Source organism: Pseudonaja textilis, chromosome 8 (genome assembly GCF_049901715.1).
Source record: "Pseudonaja textilis isolate UNSWEBS1 chromosome 8, rPseTex1.2, whole genome shotgun sequence".
Classification (NCBI taxonomy): domain Eukaryota; kingdom Metazoa; phylum Chordata; class Lepidosauria; order Squamata; family Elapidae; genus Pseudonaja; species Pseudonaja textilis.
In genome coordinates this window covers 40,593,117-40,611,749 of record NC_141997.1, presented here as the reverse complement: position 1 = coordinate 40,611,749, position 18,633 = coordinate 40,593,117, and the positions used below count along the sequence as shown (strand labels likewise).

The 18,633-nt window shown below is 46.7% G+C and overlaps 1 protein-coding gene across 1 annotated transcript in view; it reads left to right on the top strand.

Annotated features, from left to right (window-relative positions):
- The first annotated feature begins 6,697 nt into the window (after positions 1–6,697).
- LMO7 (LIM domain 7) overlaps positions 6,698–18,633 on the top strand; it is a 163,365-nt gene continuing 151,429 nt past the window's right edge. Inside the window, 1 exon segment of the mRNA XM_087938160.1 lies at positions 6,698–7,030. Coding sequence (XP_087794286.1) covers positions 6,971–7,030 — 60 coding nt within the window. The 5' untranslated portion in view covers positions 6,698–6,970.

Below are 18,633 nucleotides of genomic sequence, written 5' to 3'. Positions count from 1 at the left end.
CCTGTCTGGACGCCGCTGAAAGCGGGCCTTGGGCAACCTGAAGAGGCCCTACTGGATGGATGGCCCCTGAGCGGACTGAATTGGAAGGGGGAAAATAGCCGAGTCCCCTTATGATGAACGAACGAGAAGGCTATTTTCAGGGCTGGGCTTCCAACATTTTAGCAAGGGGTTCTCTGCCCAGTTGCTCGGTGGGCGTGGCCTAATCAGCCTCCTGCACCACGGCGACGGGGAGACATTTTTGCCCTCCCTCCCCGGGCTCCGGAGGCTTTCCTTGAGACTCCGGGAGGGCAAAAATGGCCACCCCGTGCTCTGGAGGCTCTCTGGAAGCTGGAAACTGGCCCAATTCCGGCGCTTGCCAAAGTTGTGGGAGGCCCGTTTTTTGCTTTCCCTGAGTCTCCACGCGTGCCCTGCCCTTAAGTGGCATCCAAAACGGGCTGTGTGGGGAATCCTGGAAGGGGTGGGGTGAGGTGGGCGAGGCCAGCCAGGGCTGGGATTTGGGGGTGCTCTGAACTGCACATAATCGGTTCTCCTGAACCCTTGCAAGCCCCCAGCAGCAGCCCCAATCCTGGTTTCTGTTATGGGAGTTGTAGTCCAGTCCTTTTAGAGACTGGCTGATCTAAATAACCACGAGGCCTTGTGTGTGTTTACTGCAGCTGGACAAAATGTTTAAAGGAGCGGCTTTCCCAGCACACCCAGGAGACTGAAATCAGGGGTGAGATTCAAAAAAGGTTACTCCTGGTTCTGTGGGCGTGGCTTGGTGGGTGTGGCAAGGGAAGGATACTACAAAATCCCCATTCCCTCCCCACCCCACTGACCTGCTTTCCAGCTCCGTTCTCCTGTGCAGGGCAACAAAAGAAGACCCAGCCGATCAGCCGGGTCTTGGGAGGCAGAAAATAGATGGGGGCGGGGCCAGTCAGAGGTGGTATTTGCCGGTTCTCCAAGCTACTCAAACTTTCCGTTATCGGTTCTCCAGAACGGGTCAGGACCTTCTGAGTACCACCTCTGAGTGAAACGTCTCTTTAATTTCAATTTAATTTTGCAGCTACCAAGATTGTGGAACGAGAAGGCCTAAAAACAGCCTGGGAAACCGGCCCATCGTCACTTAACTGGAGTGGTGATTTACCATCAGGTTATCAAGTACTTAGGAGGCAGCAGAAGCAAACAACAGCCAATGACTTAACAGACAGACATCAATTCATGCAACCTTGTCCTGGGACACATATATTCACCTCTATTCTTGAAATGTCTCTCCTTGAAATACTCACACATCCGATATCTATGGAGATGGTCAATCATCCAGGTCATGGCTGTCCCAAAGGCACCTGTTATTTTTCTTTTTAAAAGGTTTCGCTTCTCATCCAAGAAGCTTCTTCGGTTCTGACAAGCAAAACTAAAAAAAAAAAAGTCCAGTTGCCTTTTGAAAAACAAAAACAAAACCACCTTTGGATCCCACGTCAGGTCTTGGTGAGATTTTTCCCAGCCTGCTCCAAAAGCTACAGTGCTTTCCAGCGAGCCTAGGTGAAAAGCCCATATCGTTGGCCTTGTGAATGTGTTCCTCACACTTTTATTCTACATTCCAGCCACCTTTGCAAAGCACTTTCCATTCAGCCTCAGTGATGACAAGCAGACCTATGAAAATGCAAAAAAACAAAAAAGTTCTTTGATTTGTGCTTATTGTTAGATCGCTAGATGAAAATGAGTCTTTTTTTAAATAGGTTTTCAGAAGTTTGAAAGTGTCGGGTTGAAACACCAGTGGAATAGAGTAGAGTAGAATAGAATTAGAATAGAATAGGAAAGGAATAGAATAGAATAGAAATAGAATAGAATTAGAATAGAATAAGAAAATAGAATAGAATAGAATAGAATAGAATAGAATAGAATAGAATAGAATAGAATAGAATAGAATAGAATAGAATAGAATAGAAGTAAGGGGTAGAGGTAGGAGTAGGGGTAGGGAATAGAATAGAATTAATAGAACAGAATTCTTTATTGGCCAAGTGTGATTGGACACACAAGGAATTTGTCTTGGTGCAAATGCTCTCAGTGTACATAAAAGAAAAAATACATTAATCGAGTCAAGAATCATAAGGTACAACACTTAATAATAGTCATAGGGTACAATAAGTAAACAAATCATATTAGGAAACAGGCAATATAAATAGTAAGGATACAAGCAACAAAGTTATAGTCATACAGTCGCAAGTGGGAGGGGGTCGGTGATAAGGAGTGATGAGAAGGTTAATAGTAATAATAGTGCAGACTTTGTAAATAGTTGGACCGAATTGAAGGAATTATTTGTTTAGCAGAGTGATGGCATTCAGGAAAAAACTGTCCTTGTGTCTAGTTGTTCTGGCGTGCAGTGCTCTATAGCGTCATTTTGAGGGAAGGAGTTGAAACAGTTTATGTCCGGGATGTGAGGGGTCTGTAAATATTTTCCCAGGCCTCTGTGCCTCCATTGTGTGCTCTATGGTTAAATTTGTTGAAGTATCCATATAGTTGGGGAGAAGCAGAGTGTGTGTTGGGGAAGGGGAGTGTTTCTGTTCACTGAAACATTTGTGTTGACATCTCTGAAGAGGGCAGGGTGCCTCTTCCCAGCATCATCAAAAGAGGCTGTGAAGCTCCACGCTGACATCTCCCTGGCGGACCTTCTAAGAGAACAATAGTTGCCATTGATGTGGACACACAGTCAACAAATGCTATTCGTCCCCATCCCCGTCCCCCCACGGGACTGCACAAAAGCAGCCTTCTCACATGTGGGGACAAAGCCGCCATCTCTTGAGTCAATGGGGTGAGCGTGGACCATCTCAGCTCACGGGAATACAGAAACGGGCGGTATCTTTCCTTCACGCCAATGGGAAAATGGCTTTCCAGGATGCGGGTAAAGGTTCCCCTCGCACATATGTGCTAGTCGTTTCCGGCTCTAGGGGGTGCTCATGTCTGTTACAAAGCCGAAGAGCCAGCGCTGTCCAAAGATGTCTGTGTGGTACTGTGGCCGGCATAACTAAACACCAAAGGCGCATGGAATGCTGTTCCCTTCCCACCAAAGTGGTCCCTATTTTTCTACTTGCATTTTTACATGCTTTCGAACTGCTAGGTTGGCAGACACTGGGACAAGTAACAGGAGCTCACTGCATTATGCGGCGCTAGGGATTCGAACCTCCAAACTGCTAACCCTTCTGATCGACAAGCTCAGTGTCTTAGCCACCGAGCCACGGCGTCCCTTATAGGATGGGCGTAACATTGGTCTAAACCGTACAACAATAAAGACGGTGCCAAGTAGCTGGGCCTGAAATTGCATTCTGCAACTTTTAACGACATAATTCCTGCTTCCCGTTAGCCTGATCCTTAAGCCATGTTGTAAACACTTTGTAGCGATGAAACAATGCATGAAATCATGGAATAATCTCATCAGAATCTTGACATGGAGAATGCTCTAATTAATTAAGGAGTTCCAAAGAAAGGGTATTCTTTTGTTGAAGAAAAAGTAGCACTGTAAAATATAGGTAGTCCTTGACTTATGACCACAATGGAGCCCAACATTTTGGTTGTTAAGTGAGACATTTGTTCAGTGAATTGTTCGGCCCCATTTTAAGATGTTAAATTACTGCAGGTGTTAAATTAGTATGACACGATTGTTAAGGGAATCTGGCTTCTCCAGATTGTTTGTCAGATCACATGACCCCAAGACACAAGAGGAATGCTGCAAGGGTCATGTGAGAAATGGTGCAAAAGTCCCTTTTTTCCGTGCCGGATTACCTGTAGCTGTTCCTGCGATTGCATTCTGCAGCTTAATGGCATCCTCATTCCTATTTCCCCTTAAACCAAGGGGTCTTCAAACTTGGCAAGTTTTAAGACTTGTGGACTTCAACTCCCAGAATTCCTGAGCTTACCTGACTGGAGGAGGAATTCTGGGAGTTGAAGTCCACAAGTCTTAAACTTGCCTTAAACCATGTTATAAATCTGTAGATATGAAATTATGCATGAAATAATGGAATAGGCTGATCAGAATCTTGACATGCAGAAACTGCCTTGAAGGCTCTAGATCCGTAATGGCGAACCTGTGGCACGTGCCAGAGGTGGCACGCAAGAGCCTTCTCTGTGGGCATGTGTGCCGTTGCCAGCTGGTTTTCTGCTGACACACACATGCACACTGGCCAGCTGCTCTTCACGGGCACTGGAGCACCAGAAAGCAGCCTGAAAAATGACCCAAAAGCAGCCTGAAAAACAGCCTGGAAACAACACAAAAATGGCCTAGAAACAGCCCCCAAATGGCAGGAAAATGGCATGGAAAATAACCTGAAAAACAGCCTGAAAAGGCCCACAAAATGGCCTGAAAATGCCCCCCAAACAGGCTGAAAACAGGCTGGAAAATGGCCTGAAAGTGGCACAAAAATGACCTGAAACAGGCTGGAAAACAGCCTGAAAACGACCCAAAAAGAACCCCCAAACCAGGCCATTTTGGGGCCATTTTTAGTCCAAAAACGGCCAATAACCAGGCATACATGCACCAGCCAGCTGGACTTCAGGTTTCCAGTGCTCTGGTACGGTCACAGGTACGTGGATGCGCATGCATTCCGGTTTGGGCACTCAACGCCGAAAAGGCGTCTCCATCCCTGCTCTAGATAATTGGGGTTTTCCAAAGAAATTGTTTTTCTTTTTGGGGGGTGTAGAAAAAATGCTTCTAGGGCTATAAAACAACAAACATATGCATAACATTCCTCTCTCTATAAATACATTTGCGGTAGGGATGTTGGATGGAACACCCCGTGCTTGTGCTATTAATCTACGCTTCAACCTAACAGGAATTATTTTTGCTGTGTTTTGTTGTTTTTTTCAAAACCGCAATTGCATTCGGTACACTCACATTGAGTAAATCACAACAGGCCAATAGGCTAAGCGGTCAAGGGGTCTGTTTCATAAGCTAGGATGGCTGGAGTCTCGGGGGACATCAGCCAAAGCAAATTGGGACTTTTGTGGTACCAGGGTCAGCTAAGACGGCTGCTGGGGTTTTGCTATCCCTTCGGTAAGCGCATTCCTTCTTTTGGGGGGAGGGGCAGGAAGTGGCTTGCGGTGTGCAGACGTGGTGCAGAATAAATTGCATCTGTAACCCACACAAGCTGCGTTCCAGATTTGCCTCTGGAAGAAAACTCCAGCCCACAGCTGGATGACAGAAAGGAAACCCAGTCAAGAGCCAGACTGGTCTAGTGGTGAAAGCACTAAGCTAGAAACCAGGAGATGTGAGTTCTAGTCCTGCTTTAGACATGAAACTCAGCTGGTGGTCAGTCACTCTCTCACTTCACAGGGTTGTTGTGGAGGAAGGTGCATTGGATATGCTTGCTGCCTTGAGTTGTAGGCAGAGGTGGTTATTCAGCAGGTTCTGACCAGTTCTGGAGAACCGGTAACGGAAATTTTGAGTAGTTCGGAGAACCAGCAAATACCACCTCTGACTGGCCCCTCCCCCATCTATTCTCTGCCTCCCATTGAGTCTCAGCTGATTGGCTGGGTCTTCTTTGGTTGCATGCACAGGAAAACAGAGCTGGAAAGCAGGTTAGTTGGGTGGGGAGGGATTTGACAGTATCCTTCCCCTGCCATGCCCACAAAGCCACGCCCACAGAACCAGTAGTAAAGTGTTTGAATCCCACCACTGGTTGTAGGTGAGGGGTCCTAGGTGCTCTCTGAGCTAGGCTGTTTTCTTGCAGGCATTTCATTAACGGAAACTAGGTGATGGCACCAAGGAGCCCTCATTTCAATCCTGAATGTTCTGCTTGATGAGTTGCATGTATATTACGCATGTATGAAAGAATCAATCAAACAAACCAATATCTCAGGGGTTGCCACAAAGAGGAGGGAGTCAAGCTATTCTCCAAAGCACCAAAAGGCAGGACAAGATGTGGACATTAATCAAGAAAAGAAACAATCTAGAACTATGGAGAAATTTCCTGACAGAACAATTAATCGGTAGAACAGCTTACCTCCAGAAGTTGCAAATGCTCCAATACTGTAAGTTTTAAAGAAGAGATTGGACAATGCTTTGTCTGAAATGATATAGGCCAGGGTTTCCTGCCTGAGCAGGGGGTTGGACTAGAAGACCTCCAAGGTCCTGTTCAACTTTGTTAAATATACTGTTGTATTGTGTTGTGTTGTGTTGTATTGTGTTGTATTGTATTGTATTGTATTGTATTGTATTCTATTCTATTCTATTCTATTCTATTCTATTCTATTCTATTCTATTCTATTCTATTCTATTCTATTCTCAATCTTCCCCATAGGAACCAGGATTCCCATCCTGACTGGCTGCGCAAGATTTTGGGGAAGGCACCAAGACATAAAACTCAAGAACCCAGAATAACGGAGTTGGAAGGGACCTGGGGAGGTCTTCAAGTCCAACCCCCATCGCTCGAGCAGGAGATCCTGAGATCGGGCTGGCTTGGCTGCGCGCCCTTAAGTTCCCCCCGAGCCCGACCGTCCCGCCGGGAGAGGGCGCGCCCGCAACGGGCAGGGGTGGTGGTGGGGAGCGGCTGCCTCGCCCTCACCTGCCGCCAGGTGGAAGCAAGCCGCGGGACGGAGGCCCGGAGGAGGTGCGCCTGGATGCTCCCTCCTCCCCTGCCTCTTCCCCCTCACCGCCATCTCCACCCCCGCGATCCAGGACGGGGCGGGGCGGGGCCGGCGAGGCAAGGCAGCCAAAGGCTCGGGGGCTCACTCAGCGCTGCCGGCTTGGCTCGAGGCGGAGCGTTGGCTGCTTGGCTTCTTGGCTGGCTGGGACGCCGAGCGCCTCTTGCTCTTTTGCAACCGACGTCGAGGGGGACGGACGTGGGGGGTTCTCCACCAACCTCTCGGCTCCCCCCCCCCCCAGCTTTTGCAGCTCCCCAGTCCGGCGCCGCCCCCCCAAAAAAACTTTGGAGGTCCCGCGCGCCCTGCACCTCCGCGCTCTCCGCCTCTCCACCCACCCCACCCCCGCGGGTCCTCGGCCATGGACGGCCGAGAGGACGGCCGAGCAGCAGCCTTCGTGGAAGCCCGCCGGTGGGTCGAGGTAAGACGGCCGGGCTGGGAAAAGGAACCAAGGAGGGGACCCTCCGAGGCGCGCGGCAACCGGAGCTCGGGGAGCTTCCCACGCAGCCCGTGGCTGTCGGGGGGAGGAGGTGGGGTGGGGAATGATGACCTCGGCGTGCCGCTGCCCTGCCCGGTTTCCCGTTTTCCACCACCACCACCACCACCACCGGGTACTTTGGGTGGCCGTTCGTGCGAGAGGAGCTCCCCCCTCTTCGTGGGCTCTGCTCGCCTTCCCCTTCGGGCCGCCCCGTCGTTTGCCTGCCTTGCGCCCCGGAGCAACCTCCGAGTAGCTCTGGGCAGGCGAGAAATCTTGCCCCGTTCAGGATGGGGAAGCCCCACGGAGGGTGGGGTGGGGTAGGGAGTCCTAGGAGGAAAGCTGCCTCATCGGGCGTGGGGTGGAGGAAGCCCACGGGCCAAAATTCAGGGGCTCCTTCTCTTTGGTGGGGGGTTCCTGTTTGAAGAGAGACAGGAGTGAGGAGTGAGCAGCGCTCCTTCCCCCGAAAGCCTCTTGTAATGCACCAGAGCCCCCCTTCTAAGCTTCTGACTCGAGTTTGGGCTACCTTAAGAGAACCCCCCAGCCCTATTTCTAGAGAACAGGGAAATAAATGGGGAATGAACCAGTGGAAGAGTTTGCCTCCACAGGTTGTAGGGGCTTCATCCCTGGCGGTTGTTTGTTGTTGTTGTTGTTGTTGTGTAAAGAAAAGGCTTGTTAGCCTCCTTTCTCAAATGGCCTATAGGGTCTCCTGCTGGATGGAGCAGGGGTTGGACTAGAAGACCTCCAAGGTCCCTTCCGGCTCTCTTCTGATTGAAAAAGATCCTTCTTGGTAGCCCAGGGGTGTATTGTCACCCTGCGATGCCCCCAAAAGCCTATAAAGTACCAAGGATGCTTAGGACGGGGTGGCATTTATGTGCCTCCAGAGCATTTGCCCGAAGAAAAGGCTCAACTTTTCTCTCCTGAGTAATAAAGAGCCAGAGGAAGAGAAAGGAAGGAAGGGACGGGCCAGGCCAGGGCGATGGTAGCTGCCTTGAGGCTGTCTCAGCATGTAGGACTTTTAGCCCCTGCTCCAAAATCTACCAGAATAGAATTAGAATTAGAATTAGAATTAGAATTAGAAGTAGAAGTAGAAGTAGAAGTAGAAGTAGAAGTAGAAGTAGAAGTAGAAGTAGAAGTAGAGTAGAGTAGAGTAGAGTAGAGTAGAGTAGAGTAGAGTAGAATAGAATAGAATAGAATAGAATAGAATAGAATAGAATAGAATAGCATAGCATAGCATAGCATAGCATAGCATAGCATAGCATAGCATAGCATAGCATAAGAACAGAACAGAACAGAACAGAACTCTTTATTGGCCAAATATGATTGGACACACAAGGAATTTGTCTTGATGCAAATGCTCTCAGTGTACATGACAGAAAAGATACACTCGTCAAGAGTCAAGAATCATAAGGTACAACACTTAATAATAGTCTTAGGGTCCAATAAACAATCAAGGTTCGTTTACTTATTTATTTATTTGCAAGATTTATTCTGCCATATTTTCGGTGTGGGTGTGTCTTCCAAGCGTCTTACAAACAATCAAAAGGCCACAGATGGGTAGTCCTTGACTTACGACCGCAACCAAGCCCCCCCCAAATTTCAGTGGTTCAGTGAGGCGTGCGTGAAGTGAGTTCGTTGCTAAGAGAAACACTGCAGGGGTTAAAATAGTAACCCAGCTGGGCAGCGAATCGGGCTTCTCCGTCGATTTTGCTGGTCAGGTCATGTAACGTGCTCCAGGAACACTGCAACCGTCATAACTATGAGTTGGTTGGCAAGCATCCGAATCTGGATCACGTCAGAGGTGGCATTCAGCAGGTTCTGGTTGACGAAGCCTGTCAAAGTGGGAGCCAGTCTAATCTCTGCAGGGATGATGTTCCGAAGGGAGGGAGCTACCACAGAGAAGGCCCTTCTTCCGGGTCCCACCAGATGTGCCTCCTTTGGGAGAGTCCCAAAGGTGCTTATCTGGGAGGCAACTGGACTTCCTTTGTTTTTTCCTTTTGAAGAAGTTTTGCTTCTCATCCAAGAAGCTAGTTCGCTTCCTACAGAACAATGGGGAATGGAACGATTTATACTCCTTGCAGACAGCTGGTCATTTGCATCCTTTTAGAGGGTCGTTGAGGCCACTTGGAGGTTTTTCTGTGTCCTCAGGGTCACTTGAGTGGTACTCCTGGTTCCTATACTCTGCAATTTTTTCCTCTGGAAATCCATTCCTACTCCCACACCATTCCAGGGGTGTTCATCCCAAATTGTATCGCTAAAAGTCTGTAGAGATTCTCTGTCATCCAGGTTGTGGTTTTTTCCAAAGGTGCTTTTTTCAGGAGGCAACTGGACTTGTTTTGTTTTTGTTTTGAAGAGGTTTCGGTTCTCATTGAAGAAGCTTCTTCAACTCTGACTGGTTGGTGGGGAATGGGAGGATAAAATATCCTGCAGAAAGCACAACTCCACAACGCAGCCCTTTCAGCTGTTCCAAGAAGGCTCCACACCTCCTTGAAACTTCACTTCTCAGGTGACGCTAAGGAGACAGACAAACCTCCAAGTGGCCTCAACGACTCACTAAAACAGGGGTCCCCAACCACCGGTCCCCGGACCGGTACCGGTCCGTGGAACAATTTCTACCGGGCCGCCGGTTTGCTGGGCACCGCCATCTTGTTTTGATGAAAAAGTGCTTCCGTTGAGCTTTTCTGAGTAGAAAGCAGCATTTGGGTGCTGAAAGAATCCTCGCGCCTTAGTTTCATCGAGGGGGGGGCGGTTTCGAACAAAACTAAGGCACAAGGATTCTTTCAGCATGCATGGCAAGGCGAGCCAAGCGACCGTCCCGAAGCCATCGCGAAGCCCATCGACACAAGTACAAAGGAGGAGTTGAAGGTGGCGGGGAGAAGCGGGGGATGGCTGGCTGGCCAGTCGCTCGGCTCGCCTTGCCATGCCTGCTGATGTTGGTACTGGGCCGCAGATGATTTTGTGATGCTGGTACCGGGCCGCAGCACAAAAAAGGTTGGGGGCTACTACACTAAAAGAACACAAATGACCAGCTTTCTTGGTTTTTCTTATTTCTTCACTTCTCATCCAAGAAGCTTCTTCAGCTCTGACAGAATCGTGGGGAATGGAGAGGAAAGGAGACCTCCCCAATATCCCTTGCCCCCCTCTGCTCCAGTGGGTCTGGTGGATGTAACCGGAAGAGATGGTGTCTCAGATAACCTGGCCCCCACAGGTTGTCCTGTTGATGTGATGGATTGACACCTCTTGTTGATGCTTGATGTTGAGGGAGAGAACCTTTGGGAATCGGGAGGGGCCCTCGAAATCGCCTGACGAACAAGAGGCTCCTTTGAGAGAAGCAAATGGCTTCCATCTCACCACAGGCGTTGTGGTCTTTGGGCTTGCTTTGAAAACGATGTCACCAGATGTCTCCTCTCGTCTCATTAAGCCTTGAACAAAATTATCACAAACTTTGTCCGTATTATATTAGCCATGAAATAGAAAATGTAACTGATTATATAAAGGATGTTAGAAAACAGAGAATATGGTAAACCAGAAAGGATTGTATTGTAAAGTATTTGTAGTGATATTATTATATTATGATTAAAAAGGAAGAGCATGTAAATTTAGTAAAATTTCACGGGTAAAATTTGGTTAAATGGAAACAAAAAGGAAATATGAAATGGTTATATGAATATCTCTGGAATAAATATAAGATGTAGTGTAGATTGAAGGAAATGCCATATGGATTCTGAATGTATTAGTTCTACTTTATTTTTATTTTTTTGTTTATTATACATCAGCTTTGAGAAAGTTAATGAAGATAATTAAAATAGGTGGTAAGCTGGAAATGAAAATAATAGGGGATAAAGTATACGTGTGAGGATGAAATGCTTTTGATATTGGATTAATGAATTGAAAATATGAAGTGAGAACTTATTTAAAGATCAGTGGAATAGTTAATGATTTGATATGAAATTAGATAAGAAAGTTGGAAATGTAATTATGACTATGTACGAATGTTGTAACCTGGAATCACGTTGCTCACTTGAAAAATAAAATAAAACTGTGTAAAATAAAAAAAAACTTTTATTAAAAAAAAAAGATTATCACAAACTTTGGAAGTTATATCTGAAGATATTTTCTCTAGGGGTGTTTTTTTCCTGCCTTTTTTTTTTGTTTTTTTGTCTGAGCAGTGGATCTTCTGGAATTTTAAGTACAGCTCTTGTCCCTTAGCCTGTTTTGGCAAGCCGAGCTCTCGGCGTAGAGAGACTTTGAAATAAGTTTGTATTTATGGTCTCTGGGCTGGGAGGCGCGGATCCCGGCGTCCTATGCTGGTGCCGCCACTGCAGGTGTGCTGAGAACCAGACTGCGCCATTAAATTCCAATCACGGCAAGTATTTCCAAGAGGAAATGGCAGCTTCCTGGATAATGTTTTGGCCTGAGGTGAAAACTTTCCTTGACAAGGGAAGGCATTTCCCAAGGTTGCTGAGAGGGGAAATCCCATCCTTCGGCTTTTAAACTGGATTCCTGAGAGAGGCTTGTTGGGGGGGGGCAACTTTTCTTAAATGGCTCTCCTGTAATCTAGGATCTGTTGGGACTGCGACTAACAGCATGGGACTAATACCATTTCGGACAAACAGTTGGCCAATCTCTTCTTTAAAAAGCCTCCAGTGTTGGAGCGCCCACAACTTCTGAAGGCAACTTGTGTTCTTCTGGTTAATGGTTCTCACCGTTAAGAAGTTTCTCCTTAGTTCTAGGTCGTTTCTCTCCTTGATTAGTTTCCATCCATTGTTTCTTGTTTCGCCTTCAGATGCTTTAGAAAATATGCTGAATCCCTCTCTCTTTGTGGCAGCCCCTGAAATATTGGAAGAGCCTAAATGAACATGTCTGAACATGTTAAGCAGGCACCACTTCCGAAGGCAAGCTGTTTCGCTCGGTTAATTGTTCTCACTGCTAGGAATCAGAATCAGAATAGAGCTGGAAGGGGCCTTGGAGGTCTTCTAGTCCGACCTTCTGCTCAAGCAAGAGGCCCTATATCAGTGGTGGCTAATCTTTTTGGGCTCCTGTGCCAAAAATTGTATGCGTGCCTGTGCGCGTGTGCGCTCATGTGCTAGCACCCAGAAGGCAATGTGTGTCCCCCACACACACACACCTATGCATGTGCGCTTAATCCCCACCCACCCCCGCCACCCCCTTACCTGCACTGCACCTCACAGTTGATTTTCGGCCGGTTTGAGGCCTTGTTTTGGCCTCCCAAAGGCTTGAGGAAGGCTTCTGCAGGCTTTGCAGGCCAAAAACTAGCCCCGTTTTGTCACTTCTGGTATTTTCGGAAAAACAGGAAGTGATGAAACAGGGGTAGTTTTCGGCCCGTAAAGCCTGCAGAAGCCTTCCTCAAGCCTTTGGGAGGCCGAAAAAGGCCTCAAACTAGCTGAAAATCAGCTGTGAGGCGCGTGCATGCCCAGTGAGGTAAGTTTGCCTACAGTTCGTGTGCCGGCACAAATGGCTCTGCGTACCATCTGTGGCACACATGCCATAGGTTCGCCATCATGGCCCTATACCATTTCAGACACATGGTTATCCCATCTCTTCTTAAAAACTTGCAGTGTTGGATCACCCACAACTTCTGGTGGCAAGTTGTTCCACTGGTTAATTGTCCTCATTGTTAGGAAGTTTCTCCTTAATTCCAGGTTGCTTGATTAGTTTCCATCCATTGTTTCTTGTCCTGCTTTCTGGTGCTTTGGAAAATAAGTTGACCCCTTCTTCTTTGTGGCGGCCTCTCAAATACTGGAATACTGCTATCATGTCACCCCGGTCCTTTTTTTCTCTAGACTGGTCATACTTAAATCCTGGAACCTTTCTTCATATGTTTTAGTCTCCAGGCCTTTAATCATATTAGTAATTGGGAGGAAACTGAGCCAGTACTTGTCAGAGGGATACCAGAAATGATTGACTTCCAAGCAAGTGGCACAGAACGTAGTTTCTCGCAGTCGCGTCAGACTGGCACTTTGTTCGTCTGTCAGTTAAACTGACTGAAATGTAACATTGTCCTCAAAAATCAGCCAGTAATGAAAATCATCTCTTCTTTCTGAAAGCCATTAATTGGATGTCTCAGTATAAAACTCTCTCCTTGTTGTTCGCCTGATACAAACTTCTCTTCAATTTTAAAGGATTGATTTATCCATCACCGCTAATGCCGCTTAATAGGCTTATTCTCCGTAAATCTTTCTCCATCTTATGGAAGTCACCAGGCTGACTGCTGTGCCTTAGGGCCCCGTTCTGCAATTTTTCTCCTTAAAGGACAATATTTGCTGCTCAGGGTTGAGACGTGGGGTCCCTGGTGCTGTCTGAGCTTGGTGGTTTTCTTGCCGACGTTTCACTAACCAAACTAGGTAACATCATCAGCGCTGGCAAGTTTGGGTAATATGAAACGCCTGTAGGAAAACAATCAAGCTCAGAGAGCACCAAGGACCCCTCCATTCTTAGACAACGAATGCTTTTCTTAAAAGTCTCTTCATCCTGGGATTTTCTTCCATGTATTGGAGCTTTTGGAGAAAGTGACCTAAGATGGCAGTGGGGATGTCCAAGAAATTTAAAAGGGGTCTAGATGTGGGAAGCAAATGAAACATAGAGATACTGATTATCATCATCATCTGTTAATAACCCCATAATCCCTTGCAGGGGCGAGTCTAGGCAACTGAATGCAGCTGAGTGTTTTAGTGGCCGGATGCCCTTCTTGTTGCCAATGCTGAGTTTTGTTCAGCAGATATATTCTCAGTGTGTCCAGAGAGAGAAATATCTGATTCAACCTAGGATCGAACTCACAGCCTCCTGATTGTGAGGCGAGAGCTCCATCTCTAGGCCACCGTACCACTCCAAACATAGAGATACTGATGCTAAGAAGGAAACCAGGCTTGGACTGGCTTGTCCTCCCCTGAAAAACCTGGCTTGTAGAGAGAAAAATCCCTTGATCTTGATTTGCTATGCATGGGTGGCAGCTGGACCAAGACCTGTTTTTGCACAATTGTGCCTCGTGCACCAGCCATCACCCTTCAAGAGATGGTTGAACTTGACAGAGATTGACCTTTTCTTACATCGCTCCATAAGATATCCTGGGGGTTGTGTCTTCAGGGCTCTAATTGAAAAAAAAAGTGTCCAGAAGCTGAATGTAATGCAAAACTCAACGGCAAAGTAAGGGGCAGAGATCATATTTTGAAAAGTTGGCTCTGGGTGCCAGTTACTTAGCATTTAATTGTTTTGACCACCAGTGATATAGTGGTTAGAAAGCAGTGTTGCAGGCTGATTCAGCTCACTGCAATGTTGGAAGGATGGAAGGATGAGCCAACCTTGAACCGGTCAGGGTCGAACTCCTAACTGTGGCCAGAGTTAGCTTGCAACTGCACGTTAACCACTGCCCCACCATGGCTAAGAAGTTGGACACCTAAATGCTCCTCGGCACTATCATTGGACACATCCAAACAATACAGACAGACAATTTGTTAAGATGAAAGGGTATTGAATAAATAATAGTGAAAATGCAAAGCCATTTGGAACGGGCTGTGGTGACTTGGTGCTTAGAATACAGTATTGCAGGCTGACTCTGCCCACTTCCGGGAGTTCAATTCTCACCAACTCAAGATTGACTCAGCCTTCCACCCTTCCAAAGTTGGCAAAATAAGGACCCAGATTGTTGGGGGCAATAGGCTGACTCTGTAAACAGCTTAAGAGAAGGTTGTGAAGTACTGTGAAGGGATATATAAGTCTAAAGTGCTATTGGTGTTGGTTTTGGCCTTTAGTTTTCTACATGGTTTACAGCAGAGGTGGTATTCAGCAGGTTCTGACCAGTTCTGGAGAACCGGTAGCGGAAATTTTGAGTAGTTTGGAGAACCGGTAAATGCCACCGCTGACTTGCCCTACCAACCCCATCTATTCTCTGCCTCCCAAGTCCCAGGTGATCAGCTGGGTCTTCTTTGGTTGCCCTGCACAGGAGAACGGAGCTGGAAAGCAGGTTAGTGGGGTGGGGAGGGAGTGGAGATTTTGCAGTATCCTTCCCCTGCCATGCCCACAAAGCCATGCCCACAGAACCAGTAATAATTTTTGTTTGAATCCCACCATTAGTTTACAACCTGGTTCCCTGAAAGACCGGCTGCCTGGTTAGGAATAGGTCTGGCTTTGCAAAAAAAATCTCCCTACCTCCAGCAGAACCCTGACTTTCTGGAGGGGGTACAAGAACCACCTCCTTTTCTTTGTTGTCCCCAGCCTATGGCAGAAACCGTTGCCTCTGTCAAACATTCCTTACCCAGCTGAGAGAACATCTATGAAAAGATGTTTTTTTTTTTCTCCTAGACTTCTTCCCTCGTGGAAAGATTGTAATGCCTATTTTACTGGCCGCTTTAATCTTCTGTTTCAAACTTTACATTAAGTATATAAAGCGAAAACGAAGCAATGGAGTGAATAGCACTAGAGATGCCTGTGTTTTTATACAGCCTCTGCTTTAAATTGTCTGCCTCGCAGCGGCCGCATTTCCAATGTTTATTGTAATCCTTTCAACCCGGAGCAGTTTGTGTAAGTTGATAGCCTTGATACTTCAAGAAAATGTATTTTAAGGCTACAATCTAAACCATGAGTCTCCTTGATGGATAACACATTCTAGAAATGGGCCTCCACAATGATCCCTCTTTTCCACTGCCTGTAATGCAGACAAGGGGTGTCAGGCAGAGCCATTTGAAATAGGAAAAGTAAAACATAAGCATGTGAGTCTAAAGAAAAAGAAGCGGAGAGAATTCCCACCACAGAGCTGAGAGGAGGAAACACATTTTTTGACTCTAAACACTGCAATGTTTAGATGTAATGGCAAGAGTTGACTTCAGGAGTAATGACAATGGAGAATAGAACAGAACAAAAAACAGAACAGGAAACAGAACAGGAAACAGAACAAGAAACAAGAAGAAACGGAACAGGAAACAGAACAGGAAATAGAACAAGAAACAAGAAGAAATGGAACAGGAAACAGAACAGGAAACAAGAAGAAACAGAACAGGAAACAAGAAGAAATAGAACAGGAAACAGAACAGGAAACAGAACAAGAAACAACAGGAAACAGAACAGGAAACAGAACAGGAAACAGAACAAGAAACAAGAAGAAACAGAACAGGAAATAGAACAGGAAACAGAACAAGAAACAACAGAAAAGAGAACAAGAAACAGAACAGGAAACAGAAAAAGAAACAAGAAGAAATGGAACAGGAAACAGAACAAGAAACAACAGGAAACAGAACAGGAAACAGAACAAGAAACAGAACAAGAAACAAGAAGAAACAGAACAGGAAAAGGAAACAGAACAAGAAACAGAACAGGAAACAGAACAAGAAACAGAACAGGAAACAGAAAAAGAAACAAGAAGAAATGGAACAGGAAACAACAAGAAACAAGAAGAAATGGAACAGGAAACAGAACAAGAAACAGAACAGGAAACAGAACAAGAAACAGGAAACAGAACAAGAAACAAAAAGAAACAGAACAGGAAACAGAACAAAACAGGAACAAAAACAAGGACAGACTACGGAACTCTTGTAATCACCCCCCTGCTCAAGTAGGAGAACCTATACCCGTGTTGGTGAACCTACGGCATGCGTGCCAGAAGTGGCATGCAGAGCCACTTCTGCCAGCACACGAGAGCTTGCCTGGAAGAGCCCCACTGCGTATGCACGCGCACCGTCGGCACCCGACAATCAATTGTCGGGTATCTGGTGCTCATGCACGGGGTAGGGGTTGCGGGAGACGTGCGCATATGCGCAGAGATGCATAATGCGTGGGGATCGCATGTGTGGATGCATGGCACGCAGGAGGATCATGCCCAGAGCTGCACAGTACATGCGTGGGGTGATCGCGTGCACATGTACACAGACGTGTGGCACGCGGTGGGGGAATCTGCACGCATGTTCAAAGATGCGCGGTGCATGGAGGTGATTGTGAGCGCATGCGCAGGCGACATGGGGGACCCCAGCAAGCACCGCCTTCTGGGTGCTGGCACGCAAGAGCAAGCGCACGAGTGCGGGCGCAATTATCGGCATGGGAGCCGAAAAGGTTAGCCACCACTGATCTATACTATTTCAGATAAGTGGATGTCTAGTCTTCTCTTAAAAACCTCCAGTGATGGAGAACCCATGATTTCTGAAGGCAAGCTGTCCCATTGATTAATTGTGCTCACTGTTAGGAAGTTTCTCCTAAAACCAGGTTGCTTCTCTCTTTGGTTAGTTTTCAACCATTGTTTCTTATCCTGCCCTCTGGTGCTTTGGAGAATAATTTGATGCCCCTGTCCTTTGTGCACCTCCTCAAATGCTGTAATACTACTACCATGTCGTCACCCCTAATGCTTCTTCTCTTTCGACTAGCCAAACCCAAATCCTGCAGTCGTTCTTCGTATGGTTTAGTCTCCAGGCCTTTGATCATCTTAGTTGCTCTTCTCTGGACTTTCTTCAGGGTCTCAACATCTCTCTTGTAGTAGGGTGGCCAAAATGGGATCTTTATGAAGCAGTGAAAGAAAAGGCTTGGTGTCCTCGGATAGCCACAGATCAACCCAAGTCCTTCCTGTTTTTGCAGATGTGCTGGATTAGAACCTCCATCATTCCCAGCCAAGGATGGTTCGAGGACACCTAAAAGCAGAACCAGAAGCAATGGGTGGGAGCTTGGCAGAGGGAGATCCCACTGAAAATAAGGAGGAATTTCCTGACCAGTGAGAACAATTCATCAAGATTTGCCTCCTGGAGTTGTGAATAATCCATCTCTGGAAGTCTTCAAGAAAAGATTGACCATCCATTTGTCCGGGATGGAATAAGGTCTTCTGCCTTGAGCAGGGGTTGGACTGGAAGGCCTTCAAGGTCCCATCCAACTCTATTATCCCGAGTAATATTTTGTAGGTATAAAAAGCCTGCACCTCATGTCAGCCATTTCCTTCTCTAGGGAAATGTATCGTTCTCCTTAGTCCAGCTCAGCCAGGGAGGGCTATTTTGAAATCTCAGAGAGTATGGCTCTTGAAAACATTTACAGCTAAATATAACAAGCTGATTGTTTAAGTAGGGTCATTTCTGTTGTAGCCCTCTCAAATGGACATAGAAATTATCTATGGAAATTCTCAGTCATCCAGGTCATGGTTGTCCCAAAAGTGCTTTTTTCAAGATGCAACTGGACTTCCTTGCTTCTTTTTTTTTTTTTTTTTTTTGAAGACATTTCCCTTCTCACCCAAGAAGCTTCTTCAGCTCTGACTGGATGGTGTGGGATGGAAGGATTTATGCTCCTTGCAGACAGCTGGTCATTTGCGTCCTTTTTAGAGAGTCGTTGCGGCTATTTGGAGGATTGTGTGTGTTCTCAGGATCACCCGAGTAACACAAATGGGTGTGGAGCTTTCTTGGAACTGCTAGAAAGGACTGTGTTGTGGAGTTGTGTTTCCTGCAGGATGTTTTTGGGCCTGGTGTCTCTTCACTGTTGAACACAGGAGCAGGCTGTTGGGTGTGATTCTGTGTTGCCTGCATCTCAGACTGAAGCGCAAATGGTTCCTGTAGTCTGTATTTTTTTTC